This window comes from Lacerta agilis, chromosome 12 (genome assembly GCF_009819535.1).
Source record: "Lacerta agilis isolate rLacAgi1 chromosome 12, rLacAgi1.pri, whole genome shotgun sequence".
NCBI classification, from domain to species: domain Eukaryota; kingdom Metazoa; phylum Chordata; class Lepidosauria; order Squamata; family Lacertidae; genus Lacerta; species Lacerta agilis.
The window spans coordinates 32,159,084-32,180,754 of NC_046323.1; the positions used below are offsets into that span (position 1 = coordinate 32,159,084).

At 44.4% G+C, this 21,671-nt stretch overlaps 1 protein-coding gene and 1 long non-coding RNA gene across 3 annotated transcripts in view; one reads left to right on the forward strand and one right to left on the reverse strand.

Annotated features, from left to right (window-relative positions):
• Window positions 1-14,769: 14,769 nt before the first annotated feature.
• On the forward strand, window positions 14,770-19,575 carry LOC117055625. Its single transcript, XR_004427657.1, has 3 exons — window positions 14,770-14,935; window positions 16,442-16,565; window positions 19,472-19,575. It is a non-coding gene; the product is annotated as an uncharacterized LOC117055625 (long non-coding RNA).
• Window positions 15,901-21,671, reverse strand: part of ZNF804B (zinc finger protein 804B) — a 201,723-nt gene continuing 195,952 nt past the window's right edge. For both annotated transcript variants that reach the window (XM_033165268.1, XM_033165269.1), the window contains exon 4: window positions 15,901-19,982. In XM_033165268.1, coding sequence (XP_033021159.1) covers window positions 16,427-19,982 — 3,556 coding nt within the window. In that variant the 3' untranslated portion in view covers window positions 15,901-16,426. The remainder of the gene's footprint in view (window positions 19,983-21,671) is intronic.

The following is a 21,671-nucleotide window of genomic DNA, read 5'->3' on the forward strand; positions in this document are numbered from 1 at the left end:
AATTACATTCAATTATATCTTCAACATTTACTAAAAATACATCATCATAATAATACCTCACCATTTAATCTTCTAAATCCATGAACTTAATCCACTTAAATTCACTTTGCTTATACTCCACCTCATAGATCTTCACAAATCATTCGCATCTAATCTATCTCTTCTATCCTTAAGGTTGCTGCTAGTAACATAAAAACTTGAAATATCTCCTTTCATGCTCAAATAAAAAATATAACAAAGTATTGTTGACAGTATTCACCCTCCGATTTCAATTTACCATATCAGGCTGCTTAAAGTTTTACTTAATGCTTCACCCCACACCCCCTCTGTCCATTATTCTTCTCCTGATGGCATCAGCACTGAACTTCCATATCTCTTCCCTCTCCAAGCGTCCACAGATCCAGGCGCAGTCCAAACCTCTCCTTGCCGCGAGTTCAGAGGTGTCCCTCTCATCATCTCTCAGCTTCTTCGGTTCTTTGTAACATTCCTTTTCTTCTTGTGAATACCTTAATTCTCTGTCCCTGGCCCCCGAGCTCACACCTCGGGGACTGGATATACGAAATCTTAACGTCGCCTTGGGGCTGCCACCCCCAAAAGGCGAATTTCTTCTCCGAAGTAGCTCATTCATTTCACTCCATCTTTGCATCCATCCTCTCAGCTCTTTGGCAAGGCTTTCTTCCAAAGTATCAAAGGTTTTGTAAGCCTCCTCTGTGGGCAATTGGTTCCATTTCAGACCCCCACACAAGACTTTGACTTTTCTATAAAGCAGTTCCACCTTCAAGGCAGTGAGTCTCTGTTCGTCCGTTAGTCCAGAGTTCAGTGCCAGTTCAAGGACGAAACCCAGCATACTGGCAGAGGAGGAGGAAGCGGGTGTCATATTTCTACTCCCCTCTTTGTTCATCGCCATTTTCCTGAACTGGAGCGCAAATACCGCAACTTTAAAAGGAGATATTTTCCTCTAGTTAACTTCCCAAAAGAAAAGTTTGCCAGTCTCCTGTGTCAATTTTAAATACATTGTAACCAGTTCTGTAGCAGCAATCACTCAAATTGGTTAGATTCTTGAGCTCGAAGGGAGGGAGGGCAGGCTGCCATTCTCCTTCCCCCCGGATCGTTCCGAAAGCACGATTTCTAATCAAATTCTTTACTCACGACCACCGGGTTCTTTTAGCTCCATTCTTCACAGGTAGAACTTGGACGCTCACCGCGGGCTCTGTCGCCGCATTTGCATCCCGGTTGGGGCATGTCCCCGAAGCCCGGCTCCGTTTGCCCTTCACCCCCACTCCCCCTTTACAGGGGGGGCAAGGGAAGGGTTCAGAGCCTCCGCGGGCGCAGCCGGGGAGCCCAGGGTGCGGGACGCTCTTCCCGCACCCCAACCGGAGCCGCGCGCTGCGGTAGCGCGGCTCCTAACCCCCGGGATGGGCAAGGCGCTTCGGACCCGAAGCAGCCTTCGACCACCCGGCGATGGCGTCGCCGCCGGAAGTCGAATGTTGTTTATCCATAGCATTTAGTTATCTAGGTTTCACTTACCTTACTGAAGCTGTCTTTGAAATGTACTACGCAATTTTTTTTTTTTTAAAAAATGAATATCAAAGGGATAGTATGTTCTTCTGGAGAACTTTGAGAGTAAGATCATGGCAGTAATTTTAGTCCTGGTTGAAAACTGGCTAATGTTAAGCAAGCTGCAATAATAACAGCAGCAACACTGCAGTAATAAGAATTTAACAAGTATAGAAACTCTGATTAGTGGCCACACTTCTCTTCTTGAGATGTAGATTTATTCCCAAGCAAAGCAGGGAAGGGCCTCCTGATGTTGTGGGACCCCCAGCCCCAGGCAGCATAGCCAGTGACAGGGGCTGATGGGAGTTGTGGTCCAAGAATATCTGGAATGTCACAGGTTCAAGTCATCTCTGCATTAAAGGATAAACGGATTATAATGCTGCAGACACTTCTCATTTGCATTGCATCTCCTTTCCTAGCAATGTTTATATGCAGTTCACTTACTCATCAGTATCAGGTTTCATGCACTACATTTCCAAATATCAAGTCTGTTTCTAAGCCTCAGTCGACAAATTTCTTACTGAGAGACAGCAGGTTTGCAACTGATTTCTTACGCGTATTCTTCACACAAGAACCCAGATGGCACAACAATGTCACAATAAGAGGGTGCAGCAGTATTTCATACCCAACAGTGTCTTTTTACACATGGGGAGAGGCTGTAGTTTAGTTAGCATTCAGCTCGCATGCAATGCATGCCACAGGTCCTGGGGACAAAGCAGCTGGAGGAGGAGAGAAGGAATGGTGAATGGAGGGGCATAGGAGCTAACTTCCAGGGGCTTGACCCAGGGTGGAGCTGCAAGCGATCTCAGCATTGGAGAGGGGGGCTGCCATCGCCTCTCTGATGCTTCCAACCCCAAGTCAGGCCTGACCTGGGAGTAGAGCTGTGGCCAGCTGACAGCTGTGCCCTCCCCCCCTTCAGCTGGCCCAGGGCTGGCCGTAAGGAGAAAGAGCCGCTGTCACCACTGCCCCAGCCTTGAAAGCTGCCCCGGACGTGGCTTCCCTCCATGAGGGAACTGTACACCTTTGGAGCAGGCCTGGTTGTACCTCCTTAAAAGATGTGCCAGGGCAACAGCCCCCCCCCCCCCGCAGTGGCATAGCAATGTCAGGTGGTACCCGGTGTGGAAAATTTCTTGTCATCCCCCCCCCCACTGAATTACTATTACTATTATTTTGCCTGCAAAAAAGGTTTATTTCATATTCTCTTACAAAGGAATGTGGATTCTGGGCCTCTGGTAACAAGTACGTGACTTTGGACAGATACTTAAATCTACAGAATGGATTGTGTTTTGGCTTGTGTTATTTTACTTATATTTATTGTTTATTTATTTATTTATTTATTTAATAAATCTTATTTTAAAAAACAACCTGCAAAGTGGTTTACAAAAAAACCAAAAAAACCCACAGCAGTAAAATCAAGAAAAATTAACAACCCTACTTTAAAACATACAAAAGCTAAAATATTAAAACAGATTCAAATTACTTCAACTTCCTAAGCATCTGGGTATGCTTACTTAAACAAAAATGCTTTTTGCAGGTGTCTGAAAAGATTATAGCAAAGGCATGTGCTTTATTGCAATAGACTGGGAGTTCCAAAGTGCAGGTGCTGCCCAGTGGCGAAGGAACCCTCTCTGGCACCTGGTGTGGCACCCTGCACGGAATGCCACACATGCACATTCCGTACGGACCCCGCGCCCTCGGCCGCTCTATACCTGGGGGGAGTCAGGGGCCATCTTGTCACCCTTCCCAGAGTGGCACTCTGGGTGCTCTGCCCCCTCCGCCCTGCCTTCCTACGTCCTGGTTGTATGTGCTATACAGAACCCAGAAAACTGACTGCCAGACATTGTAAACCAGACTTCCCCAGCCTATGACCTCCAGATATTTTGGACTGTCATCATCCCCGACAACTGACCTTGCTGGCTGGGGAACTGATAGGAGCTGTAGTCCAAACAAGACAGGAGATGGCAGGTGTAGACAATGCAGAGCTGGATGGACCATGGCATAAAGTAGCTTCTGATATTCGTATATAGCTCCAATGACATTTTCCTAGGAGACATCTGGCAAAGCCCGAATGAATTATAGGGATGCTGAAAGGCTACATAATTTAAGACAAAGGAGCATCTGGTTTTATTTGGGGAGGACAATCTGTTTACCAATGGACTTTCGAGAACACTAGAACAGATGTGTGATAACATTCAGGAGGGTAGATGCAAAAGAAAGTAAGAAAGAAGAAGAAGAAGAAAAAGGGATGAGGTTAAGAAACAGAAAGAGGATGTAGCGTAAGAGAGTGACAAGGCAGTACAGATAGGCAGAAATAGGAACTACAGATAGAGTTCTATTCAATATTTAAGGAAAGCAGCATGAGATGAGTCAGCCTGAACTGCTAAGGGCTAAAGGCTTCCAGCATTAGTCCACCTGAACCTTTTTTCTTTGCTTCAGTAAGTTTCCTGTTCCACCAATCTGTATTTCAAAGAGTCATTGTTCAGAGATTCAAATCCTCAAGTGTCCATCCATTCCATCTGCCTTTTTTTTCAATTGGAAGAATCAATGAGGGAGCCGGTCTCTTCTCCTCTGAAGCAAATACAAGGGAGAGCCCATCAAGGCAAGACCTATCTGGTGCGTGCAAGCTCAGAATGAAAACCTTTAAAGGAGACTTGTCTCTAAGACGGCAAATATATGTCATTTCTCTCCTGAGACACCCATCCATTAAACCTGACAGTATTTGTAATGGTTGGCGATTTAGAGACAGTTGATATGAAACTATGAGAAGTGCTATGGGCACTATTTGTATGATTTCTGAGCTTTTGCAGGAACAAACCATAATAATATTCCAGTAGCACCCTCAAGTAGCATTTTGATGACCTCTTGGCACGAGGGGATTTGTATATCTATTAAAGTACAGCATGGTTTAGCTGCCAGAAATACTGAGAAACCTTGACAATGAAGCTGTCTCTCAAACTGCTAATTTAGAAGGATTCTTGGCAGAGAAATGTCTTTCAACTATTTTGCAGAGAAGGCTTCATTCATAGGCTAGAGTTAAAAATGGATTTTTCAGTTAACCCCTTAGACTTTATCACGATCCAGAATGAAGCATCCAGCCTTGGTTTTTCTTCCTTTCCTCAGTTTCATCCTCCTCCTTTGATGTCTTCTCCCACTGTCCATACTTAGGGCCATTTCAGCCATCACAGTAAATCAAGGTTCATCATGACAGTAGTAAACAACAGGAAACCTTGGACATGCACACTCCCTCTTCCTCTGTCATTTCACAGGGAAGGGCTGTAGTTCAGGGGTAGAGCATTTGTCTTGCACATGGGAAGTCCCAGGTTCAATCCCTAGCAGGCTCAGATAGGACTGAGAAAGGACTTCCTTTTCTGAAACTGCAGAGCTGCTGCCAATGAGCTGGACAGTCCATTGCTCTGAATTGATACAAAGCAGCTTCCTATGTTCCTTCTGTCTAGCAAGACTTCAAGGAAAAGATCAGAAGCTTGTGCTTTCATTGTAAATTAACTGTAGTTAAGCAACCCTAACATGACGACCATCAGCCTGAATTGCCAGGAGGAGCACCAGTGAAGTTGTACTCCCTGGTTTAGATTTCAGTACAGCTCCCTGTAAATAGATGGAAACGTGAAAGTTGATGCCATATTCATTCTGCCCTACATAGTATGAACATAGAATGTTCAACTTGTAAAGGGCCTTCCTGTTATGTATATCACAATGACCGCTCCCCACATCAAATGGGGGGGGGGCGTTTGCGTGGTTGCGCGCAGCCCCCTGAATTCCTGGGCGACACCTGGAAGTTCGGCTGGCTACACCCTTGTAGTTTGTGGGTCATGATTATTTCTGTTGTATTGATTAAAAAGTGAGTCTGGTTGAGAACAACTTGTCCAAATCTACCCATTGATTTTATAGGAGATGTGTGGATTTGAGCCCTTATCTCCCATGTTCACATCTAGCACTTTCTCAGCTAGGCTACTCTCCCTCTTGGTACCACAACACTTTATGGCAAGAATGCTAGATTAAAAACCTCCTGGACTATGTGCAAAGTCTTGTAGTTTATAGACATGGTCTATCTAATCATGCAAGTCGTATTGAACTTCATGTGCACTGTGGCTCTAAAACTTCTCTTTGGGAAATGACCCCCTTGCAAGTACCAAATGAGTCCTTTTAAATCCTCCTTTTAAATCCAAATAAGCAACATGGAAAGGAATGAGCAGAATGCTTGATGATCCAACTTGTTAGTGACTGAACAGGTGGGGAAAGTACTTTGAAATGCCCGGTTCTGTTTACAGTCATTATCTTCTCTTACCTAGTAAGGGTGTTGAAAGAAAAGGAAATAAGCTAAAAGGACATTTAAAACAGGACAAGGTGGGTTGTTTCATTTTTTTAAAGAGTTGTGAAATAATAGTTTGATGCATTAGAGTGCATTAGAGTGTATTAAGAACTATATCACGACCATTTCCCCTATTGAGGATAGTGGAAAGGGCTAATTGATAAGACAAAAAGCCAACCTCAAATAACAAAATTATAGACAAAATAGAAAGAAAACTAAGTTGCTTGTATTTCCAGTTACAAGCTGGATTTTATGTTGTTAGAAATGGAATGAGGTTGCCATGAAAATAAAACAACCCCCTATCTTACACACTTCTGTGCAGAAGTAAGTCCTAATGAGTTATCATGGAATGTTGTTGTTTAGTTGTTTAGTCATGTCTGACTCTTCATGACCCCATGGACCAGAGCATGCCAGGTACTACTGTCTTCCACTGCCTCCCGCAGTTTGGTCAGACTCAAGTTGGTAGCTTCGATAACACTGTCCAGCCATCTCGTCCTCTGTCATCCCCTTCTCCTTGTGCCCTCAATCTTTCCCAACATCAGGGTCTTTCCCAGGGAGTCTTCTCTTCTCATGAGGTGGCCAAAGTATTGGAGCCTCAGCTTCAGGATCTGTCCTTCCAGTGAGCACTCAGGGCTGATTTCCTTCAGAATGGATAGGTTTGATCTTCTTGTAGTCTCAAGAGTCTCCTCCAGCACCATAATTCAAAAGCATCAATTCTTCGGCGATCAGCCTTCTTTATGGTCCAGCTCTCACTTCCATACATCGCTACTGGGAAAACCATAGCTTTAACTATACGGACCTTTGTCGGCAAGGTGATGTCTCTGCTTTTTTTTATTACCTTGGAATACTGACTTGCAATCATTTTTCTGGTGGTGGTTTTGAGATTTTCTTCTCTTGCAATGTAGAGATTCTCTCACTAAGCTGAGGCACCTGGCACTAGGCTGAGGCATTTCCTCTGCAGCTACCTTAAACTGTGTGCTCTATTGTGGTTTCACATCATGGACCGGGTATGTGGAACGATACAGGGAAAGATGGATGGGCTTGTCTTGCAGATGAAGGCAATGGTGATCTTGATGGCCAAGGCCCTTAAAAAAAACCACTGATCAGCTTCTTTAGCTCCATACTAAATCCTGTCATGTTCAGTAGCAGTGCAGAACTGCCCTTGTGAAGGTAGCATCACTGTGGCTTACCTAGATGGAGATGGGGCAGGTTGGGGCACCAGGTCAGGACCAGACAGTTGCACAGGTGGCACCAGCTCCTCTAAGCTGGAACTCCTGCCAGTGTGGGTACCGTAGCCAATCACTGCCGCCGAGGGATTGGCAAATCTGCTCATTTCAGTTTCTCTCTTTTCAAATCTTAAATTAATTTATCCACACTCCCGTATCAGTTTGCATTTTTAAAAGTCCTCATAACAATCCATCAGCTCTCTATTGCAAATGTTTCTTAATGTACACCTTTGCAATCTTGCCTAGTATACCCAGTTTTGCAAAACATTTTCCCCTGAAAAAATATGTTATTGTATGTTATTTTCACATCCCCCCCCTGCATTTTATTGGATAGCTTACCCCAGCATATGTCAAAACGACAGTGGAGTTTTGGTTCTCATACTTTTTTAGAAAGTACAAAATAGATAGGTTTGCCTTTAAATGTGAATTGAAGTGAACTTCTCCCCTTTGGCTAATGCCTCCCCCCGCCCCCCAGCGGGTTCAGAAGGGCAGTTCTGCATTGCCACATACGCTGCTACTGATTTGTGTTGTGTGGTGACTTACAAAATGGACAAACTTTCATGAATAATATAGCCTGGCTTTAAGCTCAGACTCCTTAAGTACCACCTCACTTGCATAACCCGTTCTCTTGGATGTGAAAATGCAGCCTGAGCTGATTCCCTGGCATGTGTTCCTGCGCAGCTTACTCCTTAGTTAATATACCAATACACCAGTAACTCCTGTGCCTTTAGAGCTGCTGGAGAGGAGTATGATTCAAAGCAATGAGACAAGCAGCCAGATGTGACAGTTACATTTGGCAATTCTGTCCTGCTTACTCATAGATCAAGAAGGAAAGTGAAGGGAGAGTTAGAGAAATTTGGTTTTCCCCATGAATAATTTCTATCTAGGTAGTCATTGTTTATATAAGCTAGACATTCTTCCATGACAAATCTCAAGAGCAGTGCAAGTTATATAAACCAAATCTGCCGCAGCGTTCAGAAGAATGCTGTGTTCTCCCTTCCTGACACCATCAAGCATATATTTCTATAACTGTCATGTGGTCAGATCCATATTCTCCACATAGATCCAGCATATGGCTCTGTACATTTTAGAAAATGTGGTGCCGTTGAGTCCATCACTGGATGCATCTTTCAGGACACCCAGTTGTGTTTGGCTCTGGGACTTCTCTGTATAGTGATGGTGAAAGTCACAGAGGAAGCAATGGAGCCAAAGAAGGTGGGGGGATAGGAAAAGAAGGGAGTGAAGCTTCATACAGGCATGGCCAAACTTGGCCCTCCAGCTGTTTTGGGACTATAACTCCCATCATCCCTAGCTAACAAGACCAGTGGTCAGGGATGATGGGAATTATAGTCCCAAAACAGTTGGAGGGTAAAGTTTGGTCATGCCTGTCTAGTAGCAGTCATTGTGTGGGCTTCTGCTAGCAGGACCAGTTAGTTTTTATTTTATTTTATTTTATTTTATTTTATGAAAAGCAAAGTGGCTATAAGCCTGATCTTTATTACAAAATAATAACACGTAACAAACAGGCGATGGAGGAGAACCCAGAACAAAAGAAGATTCTTACATTTATACCTTTTAATTTCCATACAGAACAATGAAAACAAGAGACGTCAGACGAGGCGTGGCATGAGGGATTAAACAGGTAAGTGGTAAATCGGAAGAGGCAAATCCCTGTTAATCGTTGTTTGTTGACACTTGGTTCGTGTTATTGTTTGGCAGGCAGTGTACACAAAGGTGGAGTAAGCAGGGGCAGAGCAAGGTGGGTGTGGTGGGCGCGGGCCACCCTGCACGCCATCACAGAGGGGGGTGACAAAGCACCTGTTGGGAAGCACAGCCTATCCCCTGGAGGTCCCGGGATCACAGCCGCTGGAGCTGGGAGCGACTCAGGGTGCACACCCAAGGTGCAGACCGGTGCCGTGGGCCTCCCTCTACCCCCCGAACAGTCTACCCTCCCCACTGCTGCCCCAAATCGCAGCTAACTGCGTGTCAGCATCCCCAAGCCCTCACTCCCAGTAGCATAGTACAGTCAGGTGGTATGATCCAAAGCAACAGCAGGGAATGCAAGAGAATGGGCCACCGGGGGGGGGCAGAGAAGCCTCGAGGCGCCAACCCACACCAAAGGTGCCACCCCAGGGAGGGGAGTGGGTGGCCCCCTGGCTCCAGCCCCCGCCCGCTTCACCTTGCCCAGTCCATGAGCGCCCCTGGATCGCCCCCAGCCCCGGCGGCCACAATCCTGGATGCAATAGTACCTGGGGCGGCCCACACCCACCTGGGGGCACCCAGAGGGCTAGTGGCAGGGGAAGTAGGGGAAGTAGTGGCGTTTCCTCCACCTCAAAGTGCCTCTGGGTGCACACAGCCGCTGTGTTGGCAAATCCACCGTCTCAGCTACGTGCTGAGCGGCCTCCTCTCTGCTTGCGCCCCGCGGTGGTGGTGGTGCTTTTTTGAAGACCTTCCAGACCCAGGAGACGAGGGAATGGAGGCCAAGGCACGAGGGGGTCTTCTGAATATTTTTTCCCCACACTGGCCTCATTCACTCATTCACTCTGGGCTCCAGGTGTTCTTTGTTGTCACCAGACGGGGGCCACAGGCCCTCCGCAGCATCCACAGGTGAATTATTGTGTGGCGGCCCTTGGCTGTTATTATATTCTGGGATGATGCCAGGCTGCTCTTGTAGAGACCCCTCTTCCTCTTCCTTTTCCTGCAGCTCATTCACTCTGGGCTCCAGGTGTTCTTCTTTGTGGTCACCAGTTCGTTGAATCTGGCCCTGAATTATTCAGTCATAACAAAGTGTCTTTTTTTTTTTTAAAAAGGAAATGCTTAAACCATTTATATGCTTAAATTAAAAGAATATAATAACTATTACAACTCAATAAAAACCATAAAAGGCGGTGCTAACAAGTATCAGAGCTGGGGAGGAATACTTAGTGGGACAACATGATGCCCTCTAAATTTATTCATTATAACAGTGTATATAATGCTTTTCGTTTATAGGGAAATACCAACGTGCTTTCCAACGTATTGAGTAATACAAAATCCAATGAAATTAATATCTTAAACAAAACAAAACACATGCTGGGCTGCAACTCTTATCAGCTCCAGCCAGAATGGCCAATGGTCAGGGATGGTGGGAGTTGTATACTTCAATAACTTGAGGGTACCAGGCTGGCTTCCCCTGCAACAGAAGTTAAAAACTGAGGGTGTTTGTGTGGAAGCACACCCCAGGAGAGTTCCACAAGATAGGTGCTACCACCTAAAAGGCCCCTTCCCCTATAGCCCACCCACTTCACTTCAGACGCATGTGTAGAAATATGGCTCCCCAAACAATTATGCTATCACTGCAAGTGCTGCTGTTTCCCCTAACTGCTGTTTTGGTCCCCTCCCCCCTTGATTATTACTTCTTTGTCATTTGCGGCTTATTCTTATAGATGATCCCAACCAATTATTTTTGGATTCGTGGATAATTTCAGTAGGCGAGCCTAGCCATTGGGATAATTCATTGAAACAATGTAGTCGATTAGATTTGGCTGTGAGTTGGCATTGCTGTGGGGAAATATAGGCAGTTGAGACTGACATTATGAGAGGCCAATGAAATGAACAGTTAGCCAGGCAGGATGTTGCTCAGGATATGTCTCTGCCCAACAGGAAGTGTTTCATAGTCCCCAGGGCCGGATTTAGGTTTGATGAGGCCCTAAGCTACTGAAAGTAATGGGGCCCTTTATATGTCCAGCTGTCCTTTGTCAACAACAAATTGTTGCTTTTTGTGTTGAATATATGCTATATGGTAATTTATGGACCTAATAGGTATCTAAAGCCATTTGCACATAACAAAATATGTATTTTATCAAAGTAATTGTTGAACTGAAATACAGTTAAGAAGTATATTAATAGTGAAATACAATTAAGAAGAAGTATATTAATAGTGAAATAATTATTAAGCTCTAACTGTATGTAGGTTTTATTAGTTTTTTATCTTATATTTTGGAAATGTACACCCAGGTTTTTTTTTCCTTTAATTTTTTTTGGGCCCCCCAAGAGAGTGGGGCCCTAAGCTATAGCTTGTTTAGCTTATACAGAAATCTGGCACTGATATTCCTTCTTATGCAGGAATGCCCCATGGCACAGTCAGTCCAGAGCTTTAGAATACTTCAGTGCCAGGGAAGATATTCCAAACAGTTGTTCTGACAGTTCATCCTATATAGTATCAGCACACAGATCACAAGTTAAATGGCTTATGACAGTAGCCACTTGGTTTATTCATAAATGCAAGAACAAATTGAGATGGGAGATGTCAATTTTTCCAGTAGTTCCAGGTGTTGTTGCCATATGAGTTCTGCACAAGAAGTGCCATCAAATAGAGCCTTAAAAAAATGCCCAGCTGTTTTTCAAAATTACAGAAGTCAGATCCAGTAGGGTGATTCCAGCTCGATAGAAAAAGGAAGTCTTTAGGAGGGATGTGCTTTTCAACTACATTTCTTCTTCAGATTTTAGCTCTCAAAAGGCTTTCAGAATAACACCAAATGCATCATGGTGCAGCAACTTTACATAGGTGAAATTAGGCATTCATAATACCCTTAATTTAAGTGGACTTCAACATGCCTTTCTTAGCACAGGATGAGTCTGGAAACCACAATATTCCAGTGAACGGTTTGACAACTTTAGGGCATAGTTGGTTTTATTTGAGGGAAATAGACTGAGTTGGTATTCAGTGAAATGGTTTGCCCATCGTTATTTCCTTATGGGCATAATTGATTTACATATATCTCTTACTATGTATGGAACTGTTTTCATTAATAAGCAAATATAATTTATTATATTGCAAATGGCAAATTCATTTGCTCTGAAAGGTTTGGAGGCTTTGGGAATGAAATATTGATTTAACATGTCATCTAGTTTTAGGTGTGTACACAGACATGGAGGCACAGCTAAACTGTAGGACTGCCAGGCACTGCATCTTGATCTCTGATCTGAGGGGTTTACATCTTAGTCAGAGTATCATTATGGTGTGATTTGTCAGGTGGTAGGGTGTGCAAGACAAATGCAATCCCAGTGTTTGTTCATAAGCAGCTAAAAGTATTTTTAAGTCCCAGAGGTGTAAATTACAGTGGTACCTCGGGTTATAAAAACTTAGGGTTACAGACTCCACTAACCCAGAAGTAGTACCCCAGGTTAAGAACTTTACCTCAGGGTGAGAACAGAAATCACGCGGCGGCAGCGGGAGGCCCCATTAGCTAAAGTGGTACCTCAGGTTAAGAACAGTTTCAGGTTAAGAACGGGCCTCCGGAATGAATTAAGTTTGTACCACTGTACTATTATTCCATCCCCACCCACCCCTGCACTAAGCAACCTTATCCTTAGCACTACTGGATTGTTCAGGACCTAAAGAAACTAGCAGTGGCTGAGGATAAAGTGATGATGGAAGACACAGCCTCTGATCTGGAAAGATTTTGCAACAGCACTCAAGGAGGATGTGTAGCAAGGCCAGTGAAGGCTGCAGCTGCAGAGGGAATGTGGCCTGTGGAGAGTTCCAAGGGTCAGATTGAAATCCTGCTACCAGGCTTGAAGTTACCCACCCATGCTTTAAAACTAAACTTATTGGGTGGGAGCAGGTGCAAAAGAGAGCAAGGCCACCCAGAAGCACAAATGCTTTTGCACGATTGGGTCCCCTAAACTTTCAAGCGTACCCTCCAAGTGTCCCAGTTTTCAAGGGACAGTCCCAGATTTACAAAAGTCATCCCAGCTTCTGATTTGATCTCTATTTCCCCTGCCGGTGCTGCTGCCTCTGAGCTCAGAGAGGAGGATGAGCCAGCGCTTGTTCTGAACAGCGATGGCAGTGAAGGAGCATCCCATTGGCCCTCCATGGCCACTGCTGTCAGCCTCCTCCCTCGGGCAGCTCATAGTGGCTGCTGGAGAGCGGGCAGGGAGGAGGAGAGGTTGCTCCCGCCAAGGTTTGCCCCACGTGATGTGCTGGCAAAAAGGGGGGGGGGAAGCAAAGCAGAGGGCAAGGAGTCTTAATGTTTTTTAAAACTGCTTTGTGTGTCTGTGTCTAATCTTGCCCCTTTCTATAATTTGTTTATTGGTGTGTTTTCTCAGGATGGTGGGGGAGGGTGTGTGTGCCTCGTTGGTGTTGTGGGGGGTGACACTTGCCTTGCTTCTCATAGGAAAGGCTCTGCTTTGGGGGGGGGGCAAAATGAGGCATCAAGGAGGGTGACTTTGGGGCGGGAGTGAGAAATGTCTGTATTGTCATCTGAGGAATGTTGGAGGGAATGCATTCAAGCAGTTGGTAGTCCACTCTGATGCTTTTCTGATAATTAATACAGAAGTAAGTTTTTCACAGGAATTTGTGGTAGGATAATGTAGTATCTTTGTGGGATGTTAGTGAATTTCTTTCATGCAAGAAGAATATAATATATGAAAGCTCACAAGAAAAATTGTTGGTAAAACTGGCTTGTGACGTATAATAATTACATCTGCTTTAGTTCAAATGTTGAAGGAAAAAACCCTGTGTGTTATCAATTAAATTTAATATTAAATGAATACATAAACTATTTAATAAAATAATTAAAATGGTTGTAAATAACACATCAGTGGTGATTTTTTAAAAAATAAAAAAGTAATATTTATTTATAGAGCCATTGAATCAACTCTAGTAACACATGCTTTAAAAAAAATTCTTAAATAAATAGCCTAAAATAATTCAGCATTACAGCTTCTTGTCTAAATTAAATCCATTTCAGTTCTGTGGATTGAAATACAGAGTATGTTTGTTTCATCTGCATCTAACTCTGCTGCTGTCTTTTGGTATGATATTTAAAAATGCATAACTGACGCTCTTTATGTCATTAAGCATTTTTATTGGAAAAAATTATTGCATGAAACTACATTCCCAGGAACAACTTGAATAATGAAAGGAAGAAAAAAAAAAGCTGCATTGCATGTTCAATAGTGCAATTCACTTATCTACTGTATAATATAAAACACCTTTTTTTTTTTTACAGAGAATACAAAACAAAATAACTAGTTTACAGGTTATACTAGCCAGAGTATTATTTAGTTCCAATATAAACTAAACACTTTGAAAAATGAATCAAGTGGCATATTTATTTGTTTGCTTTTTTGCAAAACTGCATAACAAACAGACATGTTCAGTGTTTTACAGAGAGGGTTTCATAACAGGGAAACAGTTACATCTGATTGGTTGGTCTCGCTTGATCCCTTTTGTCCCTCTCCTGTACAAAGTGAACTTTTAAAACGAACCCTAGGTGAGATTGATTTGGAATTCCATCTTGTAATTGGTGGAAGATGCAGCTGGGGAAACCTGGTTGTTTTTTTTTTTTTTTTACTTTTATAGAACGCAAGTTGATCTGGAAGCTGAATGCATGCTGATTCTTTCTAAGGGAAGAGCTTGGGGCAATGTAGGAAATCCATGATCAGAATATCTCACTTTTATTTAAAGTATAAAGGCCAGTGGAGTGGGCAATTGGATCAGGGTTTAGACATTAGGGGAGGGGGAGGAAAAACCCTTCCTTCCAACATTTTCCTGATTTAAATCGCCCACCTTTAAACCTTTAAGCTGGAAAATAGCAACTTAGGAAGACAACTTCAGTAGGGAAAATGGTGCAGGTAAAAGGCTAACCCGACTCTCATTTGGTGCCCATTCTGTCTTAGGGTGCCTCCACATCTGTTTTTACTGTCTTATTTCTGAACTGTCTTGCTGCAGGCTTAGGCACAGTTGTGTGTGGATCGCACCAGCGGGTGTTCATGAAATATACTTTGTGGTTTGACGAAACTCCATAAATAAACCCCTCCTTGTATTTGACTTACTGGGGTAAGTACCTCACTGTCTGATTAACACATATCTTAACATTAGCTTCCTGAAATGAATTGTTTTACTTAGAAAACATCCCAACGTTTGAATGGAATTGAGTTTCAAGGAAATAAGATGCAGGTCAGAACTTACTATTTGCTGTACTTTAGTGGCTATTTGGAATGGCTGCATCTTCCAGTGTTTGGGGGCGGGGGGAGGGAGCAAACCAAGATCATGACAATCCTTTTTCCACTTGTCGTTTGAATGTTTCTGAAAATGACAATGCAATGAAAAAACCCCCACACCAGACCTGTTCATTCTGGTACTGACAAAACAGATGTCATATTATGTTAGAAAGCCAAGTCTCACAGTATTTCAGATAGGTACAAAAAAATGGTCAGCTCACCACAGAAAAGGTTTCCCCTATATCTGTGAATGCCTATGTACCATGTGAGGGTTTGACAGATGTGTTTGCCTGGAGGAAAAAGGGCTTCTCAGCCTGGGGGGGAAGTGCCTGTGAACCTTTCCAGAAAAGCAAAGAAAAGTGGGCTTTGCTCTTAGCACAAAAATACACACTAGCCTGGATCTAGTGATGTCCTGTCTGTACGCAATGGATTTGGAGAAATCTGCGCTGCAGGAGTTGTATACAGGTGTCCCCCCTCTTATGCACGATTGACTCACATGTAACCATGTATAAAACATGGCGCAGGGAAATAAATAAATAATTCGAAACCTGAAACGGAGAGAGCGCGTGTCCTCATGACTTGTGAGGAGACCCTCCCTGGAGCCCGAAGAGGATGGCAGTGAGGGCAGAGGAAGCCCCAAGAAGACCTGAGGTGCAGCGGGGCTTTGTTTTGGCTGCTCAGCCTCACCACCTAACAGCTGGCATGCAGGGCAGCACAATAGCAGCACCGGCTTTCCCGCACATCCTCCAGCTGGCCCCAGAGCGTCAACTCCAGATATTTTGGGGGAGAGAGAAATGGGATAACGGGGGGGGGATGGGTGTTTTGAGGCTTTTTAGAGGGTGCTCCCCACTTTATGTGATTTCAGTTATGTGCATGGGGGCCTGGAATGTAACATCCGTGTAAGTTGGGAGGATGCCTGTACTTCTAACTTACGTTTCTTGTGAAAGCGATTAAAATGTCCACAAGCCTATTACAGCATGAGAGGCTGTACAAAAGCTGTAGACAGCCTCTACCAACTTGATGCCTTCCAGGTGTTTTGGACTACAACTCCCATCAGCCCCAACCAGTGTGGCCAGTGGTCAGGGATGATGGGAGCAGTAGCCCGATAATATGTGGAGGGCAACAGGTTTGGGAAGGCTATTATTGTAACGAATGTGAAAATCAAATTACCGGTAACAATCATGTGCTGAGTCAGCCAGACCTTGATTTCCGCAATGTCTCTCATAAGATATGTAATTAGGCTGCTGAATGGGAATTGTCATTCTAAATTGCTTTTGGAGCATAGGAGAATGACTTTGCAATTTTAAAAGGGGAAATGACACCTTCTTCATTTCCGTTCCAGATAGCCAACACTTCCGACAAGGTCAGGAACGATCTGAAGTTCTTGAGTCTGGAATAATGGATGGATCAAAGGGTTGAGATGTACAGCAGAAGATGCAGCCCTGTTCAGCTGCGGCGTGAACAGGGTAGGAATAAAGGCTGCGTGGGGCAGCGGTGGGATTGCCAGATGGGATGGGTGGATGGGAGTCGCTGATACGAAATGGAACGGGTGTCCCGCCAGGAGCGCCGAGTGCGCGGGCACAAAGGCCGGAGTAAAGGGCGAGAGTGAGAATGGAGCAAAAGGCGATGGTGAGAATGGATGTATATGAGTCAGGGAAATATGGCTGCTGTGAGGGTGTACTCCGGTGGATAGGGCAAAGCTCTGCAGCAGCGTATGGCGGAGGGTGGCAACAGAAGAGTGTTGCTGAACAGGGACAGCTGGGGAGGCAGAGAAGGCAGCTGGTCCTGTGGCAGGCACAACCTTGAGATGCTTTGCCACAAGCTGTTTCTGCATATGCTGCTGGGCCTGCAGCTGAAGAAACCTATATTTGTCTATCTCATCCGGGGAAAAGGTTATAGGCTGCTGCGTTAAAGGAGAGGGGATGCACTTACTGTACGGCTCAGTCTTGTTTTCTGTTTCACCGGATTTATGCATAGCACTGTCAAAGTAACAGTTCAGATTCCCTTCCACTCCACTCAAGTCCACACCTGAATGGTGTTCTTCTTTGGTCTCTGTTAGGTTGGGAACAGCAGGGTATCCATGAGAAGGAAAAGCACCAGGAAAACCATTTGGCACCGAGTCACAGCTTTGTAGTAGGGGCTGCATTTCACCAGCTAAGAGATCCGGTTGATGCTTTGTTGCAGTATCCTGTGCCATATTCAGTGCCTGATAACCTAAGTCGTTAAGCAGGCTATTGCCAGGGTTGGTGCTAGCTGTCAGAATAATATTATCTATCGCCGAAGCTTCGGCTCGATGTGTGCCTGTGCTGCTTTCCGCGGAGCCAGTTCCATTGTTCCACCTGCTGCTCGTATCAATGTGGAGGGCTTTCTCAAGCAAAGGTAACATTGCTTCACTATCCACTGATGATGCACCTTTAACACCTGGTTGACTATGAGGGAGATTTATCTCGCAGGTATTAGAAAAGCTTTCAGTGTTCTGAGTCTGCTCCTGGTTTCGCTTTGATTTCACCCTCTCTAAAAGGAGTCTGGCAGTTAATGACTTCTTCCCCACTGCTTTCCTTCCTAAGTGGTTGATAGAGCAGCTTCCAACTTGTTTTGATGGACAACTTTCATTCTGGCAGTCTGAGTGTGCAGAGTCTGATTTTCCTGGTTCAGCTGTGTCAGTGCTTTTCATATCCTTTTTGTGTTTGTTCCAGTCATGCACTGATTCTTTTGCAAGGGATCCTGAACTGCTGGCTCTTGATCTGGTGCAGCTTGATGATCTTTCACTGCTTCCTGAATCTTGGGTGGAAGAACATTTGGAGCTGCTGTAGCTCCTGCTCCTGCTGTGTTTACAAAGAGGGTGTCTGCTCCTGCTTTGCTTTGATACATCTCTTTGTAGTAAATGTCTATATCTCGAATGTCTTTGATATTTTGCCATATGCCTGTGTGCACAGTTTCTAGATCTTTGACTTGTTTTGTTGGAAAGGCAGCCCCCACCTGCATCATCAGAAGATGAAATGCAATTGTGCTTTTTGTGTTTACATTTCTGCCTTTCAACCGGCTTTTGTTTCCTTTTGCAGCAAAAAGGCAAATGACTTCTGCTGTGATCACTTGATCTGTGACTAGAGTAGCAACTAGCGTAACTAGTTGCACTGCTAACAGAAGTGTCAGAATAATTAGACTGTCTGTCAGAAAAGGGCTTTTGCAAAGGAGTGAATTTCCAGCAACCAGCAAAATTCCCATTGCCTTCATTTCCCACAGACTCCCTGGGCGAATCTAACTTGTATCCGAGAATGGAATCTCTCCCGCCGTCACTTATGTCACTGCTGCAGGTGACCAGATCCAGGTCGGTTTGTCTTTGGGCATACATTAAATCACATTTTGCACATTTTTGCTTCTTTGTCCTGGACACCAAGGGATAAATGCAAAGGTTTTCAGTTACTTCCTCCTGTAGAGTTTTTTCACAGTTCTGCAACTGCTGTGCTAAAGATCTCACATGCATTGTTGTGTGGGGACTTGTTGCTCTCGTGTAATGCCTTTCTGAGCAATCAAGGGGTGCAGGCACTTCAGGTAGGTTTTCATTCAAATCATCTGAGATGTACTTTGGAGCACTTTGACTCGTTTCATTCTCTGTGTCTGAATCCAATTTTGGCCAGGACTTTTTGAGGCTTAGAGCTCTTTTCTTCTTCTTTGGCTTCAAAGACTGATTATCTTTTTCATTGGACAGTTGCTTGTTCTCGGTTAGACCTGAGGCGTCATTTCCATCTACGTCCATAGTTCTTGTTGAGTGCTCATTAGGACTTTCTTCGTCGACCTCATGATGCCCACTTTCTCTATGAGATAAGGAGAGCCTAAAATCAAAATACAATGGATTACAACCATAGGAAATGGAGGGTTCTGTTTTTGTAAACAAAAGAAGTTCTGTGGGCCACTGTAAGGCTGTCCTGCCATCTTTGCTCAGTACATGAAGAAAAGGCAATGCTTTAGGCTTAATTTCATGAACCAGTGCATTATCCCTAGGCATTTCAGCATCTGCATTGACAGCTTCTGTACAATCAGAAGATTGATTGAATACACAGGGATTGTAGTTTCCCTCACATTGATGTCCTTGCTCAGATGATCGTTGGGCTAAGGACTCAGAGACACATTCTGGTAACAGGCCATCACTGTGCTTGTAAGTGTTTTGCTGCATACAAATGTTACTCGTTTGGCATTGAGGTGTAACAACGTTTTCCAAGGGTTTCTGGGTCTCGTTCAACTCTCCTCCTTGTTCTTTTGCACCAGGAGACCCAGAACAATCCAAATCTGGAAGATGTAGTTTGTCTTTACAAAATGAAATATGAGTTTCTGTTTGCTCTCTGCCCTTGTACTGATTGTTTTCTTTCTGCAGTTGATTTCTCCGAGCCAGATTGCAGGAGGCGAAGCTGTCTGGGTGACTTTGAACGGTGCCTAACCGTTTACGCACATTTGCTTTCCTCTCGTCCCTCATATGTATACATGCACGGCACTCTTCGGGAGTCTGCTTTGCTTTTTGCCGAGGGGATCTGATACAGTCATATGCTTCTTCCATGTTCTCACTGAAAACGGATGCTGATGACTCGAGCTTCAGGTGGACTTTTTTGGAGAATGAGAAAGACACCCCGGCCCGATTGCAGCCATTGGTGCCACAGGAGAATGCGGGAGAGATGTGGCTTCTAAGGAAACGGTGTGTCTCTATGCAAGACTGGTTCTTGCTTAGCAAAAGTTCCTGCTGCTTCTCTGAAGTGCTGCTGGTGATGCTTTTTCCTTCAGCTGTATTCTTGACTTTGCCTTCTTGAGCTAACAGAAGTTTATCTTGTGGCGTCGGCTCTTTTTCTACAACCACTTGGGGAGATTTAAACGCAGGTCTGCATTCAGCAATGCTGGAAATAAATGACACAATAAAATCACTTGATTTACAAATGAATGTTAGATTTTATAAAGTAGTCATTTCCACAGAGAAGTATGGGGTCCCCTCCAAGGCACCTGCCTGCCTTTGCCCAAGAAGGTGGGCTGTGTATTTCCTCCAGGAGCAACCCACTGCCCCAAGAGGAAAGACACAACTCACCTGTTCAGGGGAAGGCAATCTGAGCTGCCAGTACATCATGACAGCTGTGGAACCATGATGTATTGGCAGCTCAAAAAGTCTGAAACCACTATTGCGATGTGAACACCATTTCCATTTCAGGGCAATAAATTGGAGTATTGCCCAGCTCTAGAATAGACATGACTAACCTAGATTCATTGATTTCATTGGCTCTACTCTGAATAGAAACTACTTACACAACCCGAATACTGCACACTGTGGCAGGCTCACCACAGTCTAAAATGCTTTGGTATGGTAGGTGAAGTGCCCTTAGTAATTTTGCACTGCTGTGCATTCAAGAAGCCTTTGAACTACGTATTTGTACACTGTACTGTGCAGTACCTGTACTTATTAGTTTAGCAGTCTGCAGAGCACATGCTTGGGATGATGAAAGAGTTCTTGGCTTCGGTCATCTCCAGGTGAAAGATTTCATGCGGCAGGGGAAAAAAAAGGTGATGGAGAGTCACTCCCAGAGCAGGCATATGCAAGATGGACCAATAGACTGACTCGGTATAAGTAATTGAGTGATGCAGTAAAATTACCTAATGGAATCCTCTCCATTTCCGTGTTTCTTTCACAGTAAGGATGCTATTTTAGTTCCCTGGAAGCAACTATTTGGAGAGTTTGTATATGTGCAGAGAAATGAAAATAAGGATTTCTAGACTAAGCAAATAAAGATTTGAGGCTTATTTCCCCCCTTTTCCTAGCAATTTTTATTTTTACAAATTGCTAAGAGCATTAAACTCAGATCTGTTTTAATAAGGTGAAATGCTCTGTTAGTGAAATACTAAATACCAGATCTGAGAGAAACAGGAGGCCAGTTTCATGCACCTTTCTCCTCCTCCTCCAACACTACCTGAACCCCTGAACCCTTTCAATCTTGAGAAGATGTGTAAGTGACCATAGAGGAGAAGGGGCAAGAGGGGATGTATCATTCCATTCCAGAAGCTTTCAGAATGATGCATCTGGTCTTACTGGGCAGTGAACCTGCTATTACTGTGCGGTAAGACAAGGAGACAATGTAGTGGTCAGGTTGCTTCTCATTCCATTTACAGTTTCTCTTGCTCTCTGTGATATCACCACATCACCAGTTCTTATGGGTTTTGTGATGCTGTGACATCATCACACCAGTGAGATGATCTCTGATTAGTTTGGCTCACAAAGCAAGGAAAATCCCCCCCCCCAAACTAAACAATAATGGTGCCCAAGCAGCTATTGGGAGGAGCTACAAGTCTGAAGGGACGTGGGTGGCACTGTGGGTTAAACCACAGAGCCTAGGGCTTGCTGATCAGAAGGTTGGTGGTTCGAATCCCCGCGACGGGGTGAGCTCCCATTGCTTGGTCCCAGCTCCTGCCCACCTAACAGTTTGAAAGCACGTCAAAGTGCAAGTAGATAAATAGGTACCGCTCCGGCAGGAGCGTGTTTCCGTGCGCTGCTCTGAATAAGTTCGCCAGAAGTGGCTTAGTCATGCTGGCCACATGACCCG